Source organism: Moschus berezovskii, chromosome X, assembly GCF_049115385.1.
Source record: "Moschus berezovskii isolate FMDL1 chromosome X, NW_MosBer_1.0, whole genome shotgun sequence".
Taxonomy (NCBI): Eukaryota; Metazoa; Chordata; class Mammalia; order Artiodactyla; family Moschidae; genus Moschus; species Moschus berezovskii.
The window spans coordinates 14,468,786-14,488,641 of record NC_142488.1 but is presented as its reverse complement, the minus strand read 5'-3'; the positions used below and the strand labels follow the sequence as shown (position 1 = coordinate 14,488,641).

At 41.0% G+C, this 19,856-nt stretch overlaps 2 protein-coding genes across 6 annotated transcripts in view; both read left to right on the top strand.

Moving 5' to 3' along the window:
• Window positions 1-6,558, top strand: part of PIR (pirin) — a 151,734-nt gene extending 145,176 nt beyond the window's left edge. The window contains exons 8-9 of one of the 5 annotated variants that reach the window (XM_055438187.2): window positions 194-260; window positions 6,265-6,558. In XM_055438187.2, coding sequence (XP_055294162.1) covers window positions 194-260; window positions 6,265-6,377 — 180 coding nt within the window. In that variant the 3' untranslated portion in view covers window positions 6,378-6,558. The other 4 variants (XM_055438185.2, XM_055438182.2, XM_055438186.2 and 1 more) reach the window with 4 other exon arrangements.
• Window positions 6,559-6,708: 150 nt separating this feature from the next.
• Window positions 6,709-19,856, top strand: part of VEGFD (vascular endothelial growth factor D) — a 40,245-nt gene continuing 27,097 nt past the window's right edge. The window contains exon 1 of the mRNA XM_055438174.2: window positions 6,709-7,509. Within this exon, the coding sequence (XP_055294149.1) occupies window positions 7,420-7,509 (90 nt within the window). The 5' untranslated portion in view covers window positions 6,709-7,419. The remainder of the gene's footprint in view (window positions 7,510-19,856) is intronic.

Here is a 19,856-nt window from a genome sequence, read left to right as displayed (position 1 = left end):
GTTTTGATTGCCACCAAGCATCTTAAAGAATGAGCATTTCCCTATTGCACATTGCACAGAAAATATTTCTGGAATTTATCTTTAGAATTAAGGACATTTTCCATTTGGCTAGAAAGTCAGCTCCAAACCATTCCTAATCAGATAGTCAAAAATAAATCTATTTAATGTTTGTTGCTTTCTTCCTTGCCTTTAGGACCCTGAGAGAAGCCACTTTGTCCTAATTGCTGGGGAGCCATTAAAAGAACCAGTTGTCCAGCATGGTAAGCCACAAATGATGGCGATTTTCTTGGTTGGTTTTCATTTCTTTGAAAGCAGAGTACATCTATAGCATCACTGGGAAGAACAGCTGGATTTTTGTCCTCTATCCACAAAGTTGAGGATTTTGTTTCATTTCTCTATTGTCAAAGAAAATATGCGCGTGGTATTTATTTCTATATTCATGCTCTCTTTCTTTTCAGGAAAACATTTCTTGAGTATCCATCCTGTGTAGGACATGGAGGTTTGAACTTTGGGGGGACCAAAAACAGTATTTTTTATGTTGTGTCAAGAGAGTTTCAACTTAAAAGATTTTATGGTCTACTGGGGAGTTGAATATCATTTTTATCTTTACCAAAAATAGATTTCTTTGGTTTTCTTTTTGGCTATACCACACAGCTTGTGGGATCTTAGTTCCCAGTGACTGAACCTGGGTCCATGGCAGTGAACGTACTGAGTCCTAACCACTGGACCACCAGGGAATTCCCATAACAGTGATTTCAATATTGTCCTTATAGTTGATTGTCTTATTAGTGAAAAATAGGATCCTCTTAGGAATATTTCTTTGGAAGTTTCTAAAATATTTGAATCAATCTTAGTTAATTGGAAAAAAATATAGGGAATTCCCTGGTGCCAGTGGTTAGGACTCTGCACTTTCACTGCTGAGGACTCGCGTTCAACCCCCGGTCGCGGAACTAAAATACCACAAGCCATGCAGCGTGGCCAAAAACAAAAACAAAAAAACAACCAAACCAAATAAATAAATAAAGACATAAGAAGATAAGCAACGAGGGCTTAGTGTATAGCACAGGAAACTATATTCGATATTCTATAATAGACCATGATGGAAAAGAATGTAAAAAAGAATATATGTGTATGTGTGTATATATATCACTGAATCCCTTTGCTATACAGCAGAAATTAACACAAAATTGTAAATAAGCTATACTTTAATACAACAAAACAAATAGAGATAACTGGTATAGTAGAAATAGGACTGTACTTGGAGGCAGAAAATCCTGAAATAGGTACTCATAATAGTCACTTCAGTTCTTTGTCTTGATTTCTTCAAAATGTCGTTGTTTGATTAAATGAGGAACATCTAAAAGCACCTAGAGCTCAATCTATTATTTAGATGAATGCCACAAAGCATAGTGTACATCCACTTACCTAATTATTAAATTTAACATGCATTAAAATCCCATTATGTTACCTTGCCTTGGCTAATGATACACACAGTGATTTCAGAAAAAAAAAAAAAAGACCCAACTGGTCATAAATTTAAAGAAAACTGATTATTTTTAAAATATTCATTTTTGTTCTATTAGTAATTTAAGAGGCAAGCATTTAATTTTATCCCACCTAGCCCATAGCATTTGACCTGGATTTTGCAGGCTTCTGATTTCCACTGCAAAGGTTCATGGTTCTCATTTTCTTTTATCTTGATTGAACAGCCCTGAAATAGTTTGTTCTTCTGGAAGAAGCCTGCAGACAAATTGAGTAGAATCACCATCTTTATTAATAGTAGCTAGAATTTAGGTGGGAAAAGAATGTGTGGGATGGAAATCTTTTAAGTTAAGCAATGTCCCCTGCATCAGTGATGAAAACCAAGAATTCGACTACAATAGGTGACAGGCCAAAGGAGTGGGACCACCTGTAGCCACCCTCCATTCACCTCCCATGAATCCTCTCCGAGGCTTGGAACTTGGGGATACTGGGTGTGCTGGCATGCACAAACTTAGATTAATCAAACAACATAGAGATGGCCCCTGAAATCTCAGTTAATGAGAGGCAAAGCAGTCTACTTGTTTATTTTCTTTCGTTACCTTTTTCAAACCCAGAAAATTTCCTTTTACCTGGGCATGTTTGAAGACCACCACAACCATCTCTTAACTATTTGGGAACCAGTACTAGTTGATGAGGAAAACAGAATCCAGATGTTCCACTTCTTTACATAACAAATACTTGGGTAGCATTGTCTGCTAAGAGGTTGGTTGGCCACATAGCTGGATTCACACTCGAGCTGTTCAGTTCCAGTCCCCCAGCGTTCTGCCTCTCCCTGTGCCTGGTTGCCCCTTCTCTGTCCTGTGGCTTCTGTGAGAGAAAGTAATTGCTAGTGGTGGAGCTGGGATTTGAACCCTAGTCTCCTAAACCCTTGTCTTGTGCGTCTTTTGCATCTCCACTATAGGAAGTTTCTCCATAATGAGAAATTAAACTCACACCATTTTTATTACAGTAGAGGGAGGGAGTTCAAAGACTTAATTAGAGAAGAGATGAAATGTGTAGGTTAAAAGAGGTTTGATAGGATTATACATAACTAGCAAATAATTTTCTTGTTCATAACCCTTACATGTATTAAAAAACATGCTTTCTGGGGGATATAGTGTACAATATGGTGACTATAGTCAATAACACTGTACTGCATATTTGGCAGTTGCTAAGAGAATAGCTCTTAAAAGTTCTCATCTTAAGAAAAAAATTCTGTTATTGTGTGTGCTAATAGATAATAACTAGCCACTCCAGTACTCTTGCCTAGAAAATCCCATGGATGGAGGAGCCTGGTAGGCTGTAGTCCGTGGGGTCGCTAAGGGTCGGACACGACTGAGCGACTTCACTTTCACTTTTCATTTTCACACATTGGAGAAGGAAATGGCAACCCACTCCAGTGTTCTTGCCTGGAGAATCCCAGGGATGGGGGAGCCTGGTGGGCTTCCGTCTAAGGGGTCACACAGAGTCGGACACGACTGAAGTGACTTAGCAGCAGCAGCAGACTTATTGTGATCATTTCCCAATGTATGCAAATACCAAATAAGTATGTTGTACTGGAAACTTATATAATGCTGCATGTGAGTTATACCTGAATTTCAGAAAAATAATTTAGTTATATACTATCCGCCCCCCCCCCCACCAAAAGGGCTTCCCAATTGACACTAGTGGTAAAGAACCCACTTGCTAATGCAGGAGATGTAAGAGATGCAGATTTGATCCCTGAGTTGGGAAGATCCCCTGGAGGAGGGCATGGCAACCCACTCCAGTATCCTTGCCTGGAGAATTCCATGGACAGAGGAGCCTGGTGGGCTACAGTCCATAAGGCTGTAAGGCGTCGGACACGACTGAGTGACTTAGCATGCACACATTCCCCGCTACCACCCCCAAAAAAGAAAAACAAAAACATGCACTTTCTGGTTTCAGTTTTCTTCTTAAGGATTTGAGATGAGCTTCCTTACCTTGGCTTTGGAGGGCTCACGCTTCCAGTGATTACCTTGATTCTCAAAGTGTGGTCCTTGAACCAGCAGCATCAGCATCACCGGAGAGATAAAAATGCAGAGTTTCAGACCTCATTCCAGATCTTCTGGTTCAGAATCTGCATTTTAATAAGATTCCCAGGTGATTCACGTGCACATTATGATTTGAGAAGCACAGCAGAATACCCTAGAGAAGTGTCAAAATGGAAGCCCAGAAGTGTACTGTTTGTACAGAAAAGGAATTGGGGGAGGAGAGAGGTGCTTCACAAGTCCCATCTCTAGCAAAATTGTGATGTGCAGAAAGTCACTCCTTAGCCCAGTACCTGCTCTCATTTTCTGAGTTCCATTTCCCTTTCTTTTCTGTATCCTTTAAAAAGTTGACTTTTCCAGGATGCCCTCTAGAATTTATTACTTATTTTGCATATGCGGGCTCTCTCACTTTTCCTACCTGATATAGTCCACATCTCCAGATGAAATTTCTCTCGTTAGCTCCAGAACCCTGTTTCCAACAATGTACCGAGCACTTCTGCCAGGAAGCTGTCTGATTGTCTCTAGTGCCTTCATGCCAGAATATCCAGAACTGAGCTCCTTGCTCTACCCACAGCGTCCTGTGTCTCGTGTCTCAGATATCCTTAAACAATTCCACCATCAACTCAGCCTCCCAGGCCAGACATCTCTACCCTGATGCCAAAGGTGTCTTCTCCAAACTGCACATCAGATCACATTGCTGTCTACTTAACTCTTCGGTGATTGCTGATCACCTGCGGAATTATGTCCAAACGTCTTCTGAGAGATCGAGTTCAAAACACAGAGTGGTCTGGCCTCTTCCTCCTTATTAGATCCTGTCCCCCTTTGTTTCCCGCTTCGAGCCTTCCTTCCAGCACTGTGCCCCATTGTCACTGCCTCCCGTATGCTGCTCCTGAAAACACCTTTGCCCCATGTCTGCCTGTTTGGACATCACCATGTTTATGAATTCTGTCCTGGGCTCCTCCTCCTCCCCTTTCTGTGTTAATTCTTTGAATTTTCCATACTTTTGTCATTCTGTTTATCACACTACTTTGTAATAATTTGTTTTCACATCTGTCTGTGTGATAGACTTGAGGTCCTTGAGGGGAGAGCGTCTGTCATTCAGCTTTATGTCTCTAGCTCCCAGCGCCATGTTCATTATTCAATAAGTGTGCAATAAATGCTGGATAAATAAGTCATTAAATGAATGAATTTAGGTGCCTGCTACCTGTTTTCCCTTTCTCTTGCCATCCTGTACCTTGCAGTCTCTCAAAAGGCCTCAATATCATCAAGGCATGTGATATTGAATCTTCCTTCTCAAGTGCTAAACCAAAGTGAATCCCAAATCTGTGCTGATATGCTAACAGTAATTAAGAAGTTTGACTGTGTTATTCCCTCTAAGTACTAACTTATGTTTTAATCTGGGTTTCTCAGAGAAAAGCCTCTTAGATGAAGCACTTTGTAAAAGGCTCCTGATGAAACGTCTGCATGCTCGGGAAGAGATATACTGAATGGACACAATCTGTCAGCTTCTTTCAAGACACTGCCAATGCCATATAAGAGCTGGCCCTGTTTATCCAACAGATGTTGGAGGTGACACAGTCTAAGACAATACCCTTTTGCTCCTACAGTATGTGAAGAGAGGGAAAGAGACAGACATTTTGCCTCTTGGTTGATGAGAAGAGGACTTCTACACCTTTAGCAAAAGCCAAATTCAAACCTAGGAATTAGACAAACTGTGACCCATGGGCCAAATCTGCCCACTACATGTTTTTGTAAATAAAGTTTTATTGGAACACGCCATCCCTAGTCACTTGTATATTGTCTATGACTGCTTTTGTGCTTCAACAGAAGAGTTGAGTGGTTGAGACAGACACGGTTTGACCCACAAAATCTAAAATATATACTATCTGGCTTAAGTGTACTGACCCCTGGAGAATCCAAAATGTGATGTCTTCTTGACTTGAAAATTTTGTAATTTAGTGTCTGTCAGGTGCTACCAATTTTAAGAAATGACTTGGACCCCTCACATAAGGACATGGCCTCATATACTGTGCACATACCAACACTGTGACGAGATTTGCCATTTTTAAAAAATCAGTTCAGTTCTTGATATCAGTCAATTCAATTATATACAACTGACAACAACAATAAATCTTAAAAGTTCTCTTCACAAGAAAAAAAATTCTGTAACTATGGATGGTGACAGATGTTAAGTAACCTAATATAGCAATCATTTCCCAATATATACAAATATCAAATCATTATACTGTGCACCTGAAACTAATATAATGTTGTGTGTCTATTATATTTCCATAAAAAAGATAAAGAGGATAAAGAGAAGTAACAACTACAAAAATAGTTACAATAGAACCAAACCTGCCGCTGCTGCTGAGTCACTTCAGTCATGTCCGACTCTGTGTGACCCCATAGACGGAAGCCCACCAGGCTCCCCCGTCCCTGGGATTCTCCACCTGAGAATGTTTCAAATACAAACATTGTCATTGCTGATGACAGCCTGGAGTGGATGAGTGAGATATAATTGCATTTGTTTATCTGAAGTTTGTTCTTTATAATCATAAACAATCCTAATCAAGAAACTTGTACTACAGTCCTCAGGGATCCGGTGCTGTGAAAATAACCTTGTTCAGATATGCCTGAGTTTGTTTCTAGAAGTACAGAAATACGTACCGTTTTCACAGTAGAAAAAAATGTTCTCATCACCTGGAACTTTCTGAACATCTCTTTTCTGCTCTAGGTCCGTTTGTGATGAACACAGATGAAGAGATTTCTCAGGCCATTCTTGATTTCAGAAATGCGAAAAATGGCTTTGAAAGAGCCAAAACCTGGAAATCAAAGATAGGAAACTAGTGATAAGCATAAGGGCAGCTCTGACTGCCTTCTAGAATGTTGCCTTTTGTGACATCCACCCATTTAGTGTGTGCAGTTTCCAAGGCTGGCTTCGCCTTGGAAAGAATTCCACACTCAAGCAATAACATGTTTTTTTTTTTTTTAATGTAGCACCGTGTGTAAAATATTTCTTGGCCCAAGCAAATAAACCTAATTGTTGCTTCTCTAAAAATCAGTGGTCTTCATTTCAACCTAAATTACTAATCTTCTGTTAAAAACATTTTTGTATATGTTTACCTTTCCACAGATGTGTGCCTATTTTGTCATCGCTGTGCCTGTGTGTTTTTTAAAGCATATTTGATTACTTTCTGTGTGTCTCACTGATACAGGTGTGTGAGCATCTGAGGTCTCTTTCTGAGCAGTGCAGTTTCCATGACTGTGCTGGGGTTGGTTTCATGTTACAGGTTATCTGCATTAAAGTAACAGCAGTTCTGAGCGTTTCAGTCAGTTTTCAAAACTGCCCCGCTATTGGTAGGGACACGACAGGATTACGGCCAAGACTTCCCTGCCTTTTCTGCCAAAATCTGTGTCAGATTTAAGACACATGCTCCTGCAAGCTTCCATGAGGGTTGTGAAAAAAGTTTGAATCCACAATTGGGTCCCAGCCTTCTGTAGCTGCAAACACTGGTGGCTGCACCACCTCCTTATAAAACAACTTGAACCTGGGCATAGGGTAGAAAGATTTTTTATTTTTTAAATTTGCTGGACATGAAATGGATTTAGAGTGCTTTCTCATTTCAAGTAGAAGACATGTCCACTTCCTGATTATTTTTGGAGCATGAGAACATTTACAATTTTTTTCATCTCTCTCCCCCTTCCATAAGATTGCACAGAAACGCACCTTGACTAATTGATTTTGATCACAACTGATTACTTGTTTTTCCCTGTGAACTCTTGGGGTTTCGAACTTTCCTTCTGGAGAATGCCTTTTGAACCAGTTTGCTCTAGCTGCCTGATGTCAACTGCTTGGTAATCAGTGGATACTGAATACAGAATATTCAGAATGTACAGACAGTGGGCAGTGGTGAATATTTTCATGATGTCTTCTCTGCAGTTGGTGCAGGGCTCCAGTTACGAACGTGGACCAGTGAAGGTAGGTGAGCTCAATTTTTCATGTGATGCAAATGTTTAAGTTGGCTTATACAGAGGATGCTTTCTTTGCCCCCATTGTTTTTGAGATAATAGAAAAATGCAGAACACTACTAATAGTGGGTAGGATATGTCCTGTACTTGTTAATGAGTATTCTGTTTCTTAAGCTTATTCAGATTCTTGCCGTGAGTTTTTTAAAATGCTTAGGGTAGGAGGCTTTTGGAAATGTAATAGGACATGAATGGTCATTATGGAATCTTTTCAGATAGGAAAGTTTTCCATCAACTGTATGTGCAGATGGCACAGTAATTTTTTTTATTGGAGTATAGTTATTTACAATGTTGCGTTAATTTCTACTGTACCACAGTGATTTTTCTAAGGAAGCATTGATTTGTTTTTATGACACAGATAACTTTATGGGCTGCTTATTTTCAGGTCATCTGTGAACAGCAAACGTTCCTTTTTTTTAGTTTAGTTAGTTAATTTCTTCTGTAAATAAAAAATTGCCATGCTTTCTGCAGACTCCAAATTACCCTTTCTACCACGTAAAAAAATCTTTTTGTGGAAGTCGTTTTGGTCCTTTGCTTTTTGAAATGTGTGTAAAACTCAGTCATAATCAAATATTGGATTCTATCAGTAGGCATCAAATAGAACCCAATGAATTGAGAGTAATACAAAAAAATTAACTGGGAGGTGACTAACTGAGCATGATTTCACCCAGTTTTATGCATTTCACAGTTTATATTGTTCTCAGCTTTTGATTTTGAAAATGGTTACGATATAATTGATTTGACCCAAGTGGTGCTAAATCATTATTGATTTAAGAATCTCTGGCCGTGAACAATCACCATGGACTTGAGTTTCTGTAGCTGTTGTTAGGACGTGCGTTTTCAGTAAGGGTGATATCGCCCCCAACAGGGGAAAATTGTCCTTGGAGGTGAAAATGTCTTACTCTTATATATAAAGCACAGATGTACATACAGTAGAGAAAGACACACCGTATTTCTGGGAAGATTGACCTCTGTGTTAGAGGTAGAGAGCCACCTTGCCCAGCAAGCAACACCTTTCCAACTTTCCAAATTCCAAATGGACACGAGAGGGATCACAGTCGTTCAGCTCCACTTCAGTGCCACCAGCCTGGAGTTGGGATCTCAGTGGCAGATTGCAGGTAAACTGGAATCCCATTTTGAGCCTCAGAGACAGGAGATAAAATGAGACTTGTTTGAAGGACGTAAGGCTTTTCAGGCTGTTCAGCTGTTTTTAAGTCCACAAAACTCAGGAATCCTTTAGGTAAGTTTGGTTTATGGAGGTTCCTACCCACCTCCCAGCCCCACATGGGGTTTTAAAATATTTTCATTTTACTTTGAAACTTCAGTTGCCTTGCAATATAAGAGGAGAATGAACAGTTGGAAAGAAGTCATATTCTTTAGGTTGTTCAGCTCTTTTAAACAGCAAAGACACAAAGAATTCTTCAGTTGTCCTGGGCATAGTGAGGTTTTAAATGTTTCAGGGACTTCCCTGGTGGTCCAGTGGTTAGGACTCAGTGTTGTTACTGCCAAGGGCCCAAGTTCAATCCCTGGTCAGGGAACTAAGATCCCACAAGCCATGTGACATGGCCAAAAAAAGTTTCAGATTTACTGCCAGCAGTTTTATTTATTGTATTAAACAGTTTATTTAATAGGGCACTGGAGGAAAGCAGTTGAATTTGAATGTGATAGAAAATACGTCTTTACCCAGGGAACATGCAGTGTTACATGCTTAGTGATACCATTAGCAATTTTTTTTCATATATATCCAGATTGCCTTCAAAAAGGGAAGCTCTGTATAGTGAGCTTAGATCCACCCAACACCTAGCTCAATTAAATCTTTCTGATGTGAAGAAAAGACGTGCATACAGTTACACAGAAGTTTGGGCACAGATGTAAGTGGTTGGTGAAGGCTCAGGAGGTACATTGTACTGGTTATTATACTTTTTCTTTTCCTCCATAATTTTCTCTTAAGAGAAAAATCCAAGAAGAAATATGTTTCTTAATGTTCTTGTTTAAATCAAAATTTACCATGAAAGCATATTCAGGGTGGTAATGGTTTGGACACTGGAATATGAATGTACTTTGTGCTTGTTGAGATAAAACTGTTTCATTTATTATAAGATGTGTCCAGGGTCTTCCTTGGTGGCCGGTCCATGAGTGTGATCTCTAACCTTCCTCTCTTCTGACTGCCTCTTTTTCTGAAAGGTTGCCCTTCACCCAGTCTTCACTTTCTAGTCTTGAACATTCTGCTGTTTTTTCAGCTTAGACTAGCAGAGCCTGTAGTACAGTTATACAAGTCTGTGAATATTCCTTTCCCTGCAGTAACTGCAAACGGCTGCCAGTATCCCTGACAGTTCTGCTCCCTGCCATTTGAGTATGAGGCCTCCTGATTTCATTAGTCTTGCCGCTTGGACTTAGCTGTTTGGGGTCAGTAGTGCCTGGAATTTGTGAACTGAGAAAAATCTGTTGGAAAGTCTCAACTCAAATCTACTGTTTAGCTGGTAAGTTTTTCAATCTGAGCAGAGTATGTTTTCTTCTAGAAATAAGATTAACCCAATCCCTCTTTCTCACTCACTAGTATAATCAGAGTAACCATCTAGATATGGGATTTATTCCTATGTCTGTTTTCTCCAGCTTTTATATATGTTGTGGTAGTCACATACAGTTGCATAGGGCATGCAGTGCACAACTCTAGGACCCTCTATCCACCTGGTCTCATATCTGTATATGATAACCTTGGGTACAGTAGTGTACACTCTGTGGGCTTTTGATTAATAAATATCTGTAACCTCAGTGTCCGGTCATTTGCATCGATCTTCTGACCAGTACTATTTCTAGTATATTTGATAAGCATTTCTTGCCACCAGGAATCTTGGCACCCCCTTAAGTCACTAAGGGAAGCCATCTGCCATAAATCTTTTCAAAGTCACGGAGGCAGACATACCAATAGAAGTGACAAAGGGTTCATTCCGGGTCCTGGTAGGTTTGGCTAACTCTTTTCTGACAAAATTGGTTTCCTTCTCCCCTATGCTACCTTCCAGCCCCCTCTTTCATAACCTCACTGGCAGGAGAATATTGTGGAGTGGTGGAGTCATTCAGACTCTGCCTAAGACTGGAACAAGTCCAAGATCCACAGGAATGTAGGACACCTCTAACTTCCATGAGAAGCCACGTGGCTCGCAAATTTATAACCTTGTGTCACTTGTCTTCCCCTGAAATTATCTCTAGAGGTAATTGAATAACAAAGACTGAGGTTCACCTTCCATATTTAACTCCAGGAAGCATACTGGCCCTCACTGCCCTCAGTAGGTCATACGCAAGGAAGTTCCTTGACTTTGCTGCTAGTCAGATGGCCCAGTGAGCTCATGTCCGGTTTTCTTTCAGGCATAGTCCTTGGCACAAAGGACATTTGAGATGTTTTCCATTAATTTCTTCTTCATTTATGACCATATAGGTAAATGTATTGAATTACATGCTTCTATATACAGAGGTCTTCTCTCCTAGTCAGTCACTTTTAACTGGTGGTGAAACCTTTATATCACTTGAGCCTGTTATTGCTATTCAGGATACAGTAGAACCCCTGTATCTTACAGCATGAATATAGTACTTCCATGTATGACTTATTTTTTTATTTAAAAAAAAATCTGACTTGGACTTGTGGATTAACGTTTAGTATAGACCCTTAAAAGCTCTGGAAAAAATCACATGAAAGCTGCATGTTGAGTGAATTTGATTAAGGAACCGCTCTTGGGACAAGCTTATAAAGACAGTTTGTGGAATGAAAATGTAGTATTTGGACACGTGTGTGCTTCCTTGTAGAGTGTAACGTAGGGTGCTCTGGAACTCCCAGGCACATTTATGGTAACCACAGTGGCCTAGAGATACTCAAGAAAGAGGGACACAAGTGACAGTAACATTGTTTCCAGGCACATTTCTAAGCTTAGCTCTTTCCCACCACTTGAGATAAGGAGAGATGGTGGGAAACTATCCACAGTTGGGACTATGATTGAGATGAGGTGAGATGAGACATTTGTTCTTTGCTTGCTTTTATGGTGAGAAGTCCTTTTTTCTCTCTCCCTTACCACTAGTTCTAATGGTCTCTACCAAGATACTAAGATGTTATAAAGCAAAGATACTCTGAGGGCCCCCTGCATCATGAACGTCTTGACAGGTGGTGATGTTCTATTCCCAAAGGCTCTCCCTTGCCTCTCCTTAGAACTTTCCAGTATTTGACAGTTCATTTGTTTATTTATTGAGCATCTACTATGTCGAATACAGCAGGAAATAAAGCAGTGTTTCAGCTCTCATGGAACTTACATTCCAAGTGTGGCAGGTGGAGGCAGGCAATATGCAAACCTGGAACATGTCAGGGGTGAAGAGGGCCATGAAGAAAATCAAGAAGGGAGCAGACACAGAGGGATGGGTTGGGGGAGACTTCTCTGATTTCATTTGTGTAGACCTCTGGAGGAAATGAGGGGGCAGTGGTTGTGGTGAGGGAAGGGCATGGTCTTGCATGTTTAGGTATTAGCCAGGGGCCAGTGTGGCTGGAGTAGGGAGAGTGGAGGCCAGAACTGCAGCTTCTGAGCTTGGAGAAATAGCTTGGGCATATCACACAGAAAAGATGAGATGGTTGGATGGCATCACCGACTCAAATGGATGTGAGTTTGAACAAGCTCCGGGAGGTGGGAAGGGAAGTTTGGTGTGCTGCATCCATAGAGTCGTGAAGAGTCAGACATGACTTAGTGACTGGGCAACAACAACAATTACCTACAGTGTGGCTGCGTTCCAGTAAAACTTGATGGACACTGAAATTTGAATCATGTATCATTTCCATGCATCAGGAAATAGTCTTCTCATTTGTTGCAATCATTTAAAATTATAGGAAGGAATTCTTAGCTCACAGACCATACAAAAAGAGACTGCAGGCTGGATTTGGCCCACAGGTCATAGTTGGCAAAACCTGATCTGTGTCTATTTTATCTTCTTCATAGACTGTATCAGGACCTAACATTTTTTATTTGCTTGTGTATAGGGTAGGACACATCACTTCTGGTCACAACCTCTTTGACCCCCTGCCCCATCCAACTACCAGGGGCCAGAAAGTGCAAGCCTTCCCTGTGCTCAGAAGGTAGAAAGCTGGAACTCTTTAGTGATTAGTACTCATGACTAACCCACACAACTCTGGTCGGTTCTAAGTGTTTCTGAACATACCACTGAGATGGGAGGTGACTGTGGTTGGACACTGGGGTAGAATCGTGGAAGGAAGGAAGATACTTGGGTTTCTTTATGCTGCTCAGGAGGCTCCTTTTTCCTGGAAAAGGCAAGCTGTACATTCAGTTCAGTGAACATTTGTGGAATGTCCACCGTGTGCCAGGCACATGACTGGAAATGACATTTTTATAAAATAAAGATGTCTCAGTTATTTGCATGTCTTACCAGCAGCCAAGGAGCTCAACTTGGCCTGTGAGAAGGATAATTTTAGTGCCTGAAACCTTAGGTAATAATGAAAGTTTTAATGAGTCTCTTTCTGTCATTCATTGTCATCTAAATAATTACACCACTCCTATCTTTGAGAAAAGTATTGCTTTCCTAAAATCTAGGTTTGCCTGAAATTATTTCTGGAGAAAGAAAATGACATGTTGAATATTGCGATGGCAGAGATTTTGTTGCTTATAGTTCCATTCTGGAGGGAGTTGGCAAGAGTGTGATTTTGATTGAAGGAATTCCCTGAGTTCATCTGTATAAGAGACCCTCTGAAAAGAATTGTTCATAACTTGCTTCATAACTATCCTGTCACAGCAAGACTGGAGATCACTGGGCAGATCAGACAATGCAGAAGTTGTAGGTGAGGAAGAGGGAAGCTGTGGGTGCTGACGTGGGACCACTGCATTTTTAGGAGAAAGATGAAAATTAAGCATCCTGGGCTGACTGCCAGTTGCATGGCAAAGGGCTACCTAATAAAAAGGATGAGGTTTGGCATAAAGATCCTCTGTCCACCCAGCGGATTATGTTTTACTTAGGCTGACATATGGCTGTAGGAGTCACAATAATGCAATGTGACAATCCAGTCCAAATTTCAATGGTTCAAAACATTGATAACCAGCATTACTGTGGCTGAGCTGGGAGTCAGGATCAAGGCTGAAACCACAGGTTGAGTATGGGTCTGCCCCACGTAACTCTCATCTGCCTGGATCAGTGGGTCAGAAGGGACACATACTCGCAGTGATGGCAGAAATGTAGGAGAGCTGTGTAGTCACAAATGCATTTCAACACTCTGCTTACATCATGTCTTATAACATACCATTGGTCGAAGCAGGTCACGTGGCCCAACGTCAGGTGGACTGAGAAACATACTCTTCTCTTGGGGGAGACAGGTGGAGGCAGTGAAGTTGTTTTTAACAATAACCTAATTACCATAAAGGCTTCACATTGTTTCCTAAGATGTTGGGCCCTTCATCTTTGAGATCAGTGATAAAAGAGACTGTAACAGATCTTAGGGATATATTCTCCTGGGGTTATTCAGAGCATCCTTTTAGAGTTTTGCCACTCAAGCCCATCCCACACTAATTTTCCCCCACATGTCCTAAGCATAGATGCATCCAGTCGGAGCAGAGATGTTAGAATGGAGCATGAATTTAAAACATGTAAAGGGAAGCATACGCCCTTCCCTGCATGCTAGACAATTTGGCTGGGGAGAAACCATCCTGCAATACTCATCAAATTGGTGGATGAGGAGGTCCCAGACACCTTAGCCATCTAGTATCCCCTTAAAATACCCAGACTGCTATGCACACACACTCGCACAAATGTACACATACACACATTTATACTTTCTGTAAGTCTGTAGTTCCTTTCCTTAGTCTAAGTTTAATTAAACACCCTGGTTTCTCACATTTATACATTTAAATATAGAACTGCATGAGTCAAAGAACCACCAATAGTGTGAGGCCCCACCAATGGGCCAGGTTTCTAGATTTCAGAGCAGCAGGACCAGGCCTTCAGCTGGCTCTGTCTAAGTCATTATGAGCAAACGTGCATTCTCCTCCCTGCCTTCAGTTGGCATGGCCCACACTATTAGGTGTCATCTGTAATGGGGAAGGCTGGACTCTAATAACAAAGCACAAAGGTTTAAGAAGTGAGTGGTTTTTCCTTCACTCATTTGTAAAGACCTATGTAAGCCTGGGTAGATACCTGAAAATTGGCATTTCATCTGAAAATACCTCCCAGAAATATATATATATTAAAAAAAAAAAGATATTTACCATGCAAAAGTTTTTCTCTTTTAATTTTTATTTACTATGGTTGGAGTGGTCCTATCTTGCTCTTTTCAAACTCAACTCAAGTTGCTCAGGGAAATTAAGGCCCATGAAACACCTCTGAACCCCAACACAGGACCAGATGCCCCACCCCCAAGAAGGGAAGGAAAGGCAGCTAATGTTATCGAGTGCCTCCTCTGTATCTGATCCTTTCCTACTTATGACCCTCAGTAATCTCCACATTGGCTGTTTGAGGAGCTTTGCATTCTGAAATGAGGAAACCATGACTTAAGGAAATTAAATAATTCACCCTTAGTCAAATAGCTAAAAAGGAGCAGTGCCTGGATTCAAACCCAGCTTACTTTATGTTTTCAAAGTTACTCTATGGCAAAGATTATCGTTTTTCTCATTCAATGTGCTGTTCTGTGAATTTTAACACAGAGATTTCTGTGACCATCACCATAATCAGATACAGAAAAAATTCCTTCATGCTACTCTTCAGTCTATGCCCCAATCAACAATGCTGCAGAAGCTGAATTCAAATGGTTCTGTGAAGACCTACAAGACCTTCTAGAACCAACACCAAAAAAGATGTCCTTTTCATCATAGGGGACTGGAATGCAAAAGTAGGGAGTCAAGAGATACCTGGAGTAACAGGCAAGTTTGGCCTTGGAGTAAAAAATGAAGCAGGGCAAAGGCTAATAGAGTTTTGCCAAGAGAACACACTGGTCATAGCAAACACCCTCTTCTAACAACACAAGAGATGACTGTATACATGGATATCACCAGATGGTCAATAATGAAATGAGATTGATTATATTCTTTGCAGCCAAAGATGGAGAAGCTCTATACAGTCAGCAAAAACAAGACTGGGAGCTGACTGTGGCTCAGATCATCAGCTCCTTATTGCAAAATTCAGGCTTAAACTGAAGAAAGTATGGAAAACCACTGGCCATTCAGGTATGACCTAAATAAAATCCCTTATGATTATACAGTGGGGGTGATTAATAGATTCAAGGGATTAGATCTGGTAGACAGAATACCTGAAGAACTATGAATGGAAGTTCATAACATTGTATAGGAGGCAAGTGACTAAAACCATCCCGAAGAAAAAGAAATGCAAGGCGGCAAAGTGGTTGTCTGAGGAGACTTTACATATAGTTGAGAAAAGAACAGAAGCAAAAGGCAAAGGAGAAAAGGAAATATATACCCAACTGAATGCGAGTTCCAGAGAATACCGAGGAGATATAAGAAAGCCTTCCTAAGTGAACAATGCAAAGAAATAGAGGAAGACAATATAATGGGGAAGACTAGAGATCTCTTCAAGATAATTAGAGATACCAAGGGAACACGTCATGCAAAGATGGGCACAATAAAGGACAGAAATGGTATGGACCTAACAGAAGCAGAAGATATTAAGAAGAGGTGGCAAGAATACACAGCAGAACTATACAAAAAAGATCTTATGACCTGGATAACCAAGATGGTGTGGTCACTCACCTAGAGCCAGACATCCTGGAGTGTGAAATCAAGTGGGTCTTAGGAAGCGTAACTACAAACAAAGCTAGTGGAGGTGATGGAATTCCAGCTGAGCTATTTGAAATCCTAAAGGATGATGCTGTGAAAGTGCTGCACTCAATATGCCAGCAAATTTGGAAAACTCAGCAGTGGCCACAGGACTGGAAAAGGTCACGTTTCATTCCAATCCCAGAGAAAGGCAATACCAAATAATGTTCAAGCTACCATATAATTGCATTCATCTCACATGCTAGCAAAGTAATACTCAAAATTTCCTAAGCTAGGCTTCAACATTATGTGAACTGAGAACTTGCAGATGTCAAGCTGGATCTAGAAAAGGCAGAGGAACCAGAGATCAAATTGCCAACATCCGTTGGATCATAGAAAAAGCAAAGGAATTCCAGAAAAACATCTACTTCTGTTTATTGACTACATTAAAGCCTTTGACTATGTGTATCACAACAAACTGTTGAAAATTGGTAAAGAGATGGGAATACCAGACCACCTTACCTGCCTCCCGAGAAACTTGTGTGCAGGTCAAGAAGCAACAGTTGTAACTGGACATGGAACAATGGAGTGGGTCAAAATTTGGAAAGGAGTATGTCAAGCCTGTGTATTGTCACCCTGCTTATTTAACTTTTATGCAGAGTATATCATGCTAAATGCCAGGCTGGGTGAATCACAAGCTGAATCAAGATTGCTGAGAGAAATATCAACAACTTCATATATGCAGATGATACCACTCAAATGGCAGAAAGAGAAGAGGAACTCAAGAGCCTGTTGATGAAGTTGAAAGAGGAGAGTGAAAAAGCTGGCTTAAAACTCAACATTCAAAAAACTAAGATCATGGCATGCAGTCCCATTGCTTCCCAGCAAATAGATGGGGAAAAGTCGAAACAGTGACAGATTTTATTTTCTTGGGCTCCAAAATCACTCCAGATGGTGACTGCAGCCACGAAATTAAAAGATGCTTGCTCCTTGGAAGGAAAGCTATGACAAACCTAGACAGCATATTAAATAGCAGAAACATCACTTTGCCTAGAGAGGTCTGTATAGTCAAAGTTAATCGTTTTTCCAGTAGTCATGTATGGATGTGAGAGTTGGATCATAAAGAAGGCTGAGCACCAAAGAATTTATATTTTTGAACTGTGGTGTTGGAAAAGACTCTTGAGAGTCCGTTGGACTGCAAGGAGATCAAACCAGTCAATCCTAAAGGAAATCAACCTGAATATTCACTGGAAGGACCTACCCTAAAGCTGAAGCTCCAGTACTTTGGCCATCTGATGCAAAGAGCCAACTCATATGAAAAGACCCTGATGCTGGGAAAGTTCGAGGGCAGGAGGAGAAGGGGACGACAGAGGATGAGATGGTTGAATGGCATCACCGACTCGATGGACATGAGTTTGAGCAAATTCTTGGAGATAGTAAAGGACAGGGAATCCTGGTGTGCTGCAGCCCACGGGGTCACGAAGAGTCGGACACAAGTTAGCGACTGAACAACAACCCTTTCATAGTCATACACTCCTCCAAGCCTCTGGCAACCTCTGCTCTCTTCTCCATCACTATCATCCTGGATTTTTGAGAATATTATTAATGGAATCATACCGTCAGTAACCTTTGAGACTTGCTTCTTTCACTCCTAATGCCTTTGAGATCCATCCAAGTTGCTGTACATACCAGCCATTCATTCCTTTTTACGGCTAAGTCATATTCCATGGGATGGGTATAGCACAATTTGCCTAAGCAACTGTTCACATACTGAATGACATCCTGGTTGTTTCCAAGTTTTTTTTAGCTCTTTCAAAGAAAGCTAGTATAAACATTCATGTCAAGGTTTTTGGGTGAATCTACATTCTTGCTTCTCAAGGTTAAATTCCTAGGAGTGGGACTGCTGGGTCATATGACAAGTGTCTGTTGAACTTTGTAAGAAACTGCCAGCATTTTTTCCAGACTGTTCTACCACTCAAAGCTAATTATAAGCCATTCTCATCCATTGCCCTCCCCTCTCCAGTCAGCCATCTGTCCAGACCACAGAGTGGTTTCCAGTATCAGGCAAAGCTTCTTTTTAGGAGATGCAGTGTCCACTTGAGAGCTACAGGAGGCAAAGGCACACAACTTCAGTTTGGCCTCCTGAGTCTAACATGGCCTGGGCGGGTTCCTTGACAGGTTGCGGGAGTGAGAAAAGGGAAGGGGTGTGGGGGAACAGTATCTGTGGACAGCTGGGAACATAATGGTGCAACTTGGACTCCAAACCAGAGAAAAGTTTGTGGTTTGGGTTAAGCCTTAAACATCAAGCTAAAGATGAAATGCTTTTTCCAGTCAAACAGAAGTTTGCTGAGAGGTGAAAGGAGCATGGAATTATTTGTCTTGCAACCGGATCCACTTCCCTAAACCCACTGCAAAGGGAAATAAATAGCTGATGGTGGTTCCCTGAACTCCAGAGACCAATAGGCAGAGGACTGGTTCCCTAGGCAACACTTGTAAATCCCAGAGCAAATCCAGGGAAAGTCATGTGAAATGTGTTCCCTTCACAATGCACTCCGAAGCTTGTGGGGTTTGTGAATCTTCCAAATATACACATTCTCTCTTCCCCACCCCCGTATCACTAAACTTCCTGAAGACAAACTGCCAATACAGTTTGACAAAATAGCATCATCAGTTTTGAAAATGCTTAGAAACACAGACCCACAGTTCCTGAGAGATCCAGTGGGGAACATTGCAAAGCTGGTCTCCTTTTTCATACCTAGAACAGGAGGATTCCTAGGAGTATGGGATCCAAGAACAACGTTTGGCAACAGTTGGGCTCTGACAGCTCAGAGCCAGGAATGGAACTCAGCCGTGTACTCCCAAGCCATGCCCCTTCCTCTTGGCAACGTATTTATATTCTAATTTTTATTTTCCTTCAAATTGTTTCTAGACTGCCATGTGGAAGAATTAGAATTTACTATTCCCTGGTAAATTCCAGTAAGTTAAAGCAATGCTGTGTCATGCTAAGTCGCTTCAGTCGTGTCCGACTCTACAACCCTATTGACTGTAGCCCACCAGGCTCCTCTGTTCATGGGATTCTCCAGACAAGAATACTGAAGTGGGTAGCCATTCCATTGTCCAGAGCATCTTTCTGACCCAGGGATCCAACCTGTGTCTCTTAGGTCTCCTGGATTGGCAGGTGAGTTATTTACCACTAACGCCACCTGAGAAGCCCTAAAGCAGTACCTGTTACTTTTAATTCTGTTCTGGAGATAGGTTGTTTTGGCTCTTTGGGAACTGTAGCAATTTTTTCCCTTGTCATCTAGAATGGTCTCATATAAAACAGCTGATCCCCTTGTTTTAGCCTGGAAAACAGTTTTGTTGGTCTTCCATCTTGAAAAAGTCATTCAGATTGGGAAGTGGGCCACAAGCAATCCAGTGACTTGAGTTAAAAAAAAAAATAAAGGCTTAGAAAATCCAGTTCAGCAAGATACTCATCCCAATGTTTTGAAGCCAAGGTATAACTCAAAGGAGTTTAAAGAATAACATCTACCATTTATTCCCCACTCGGTGAACTTGT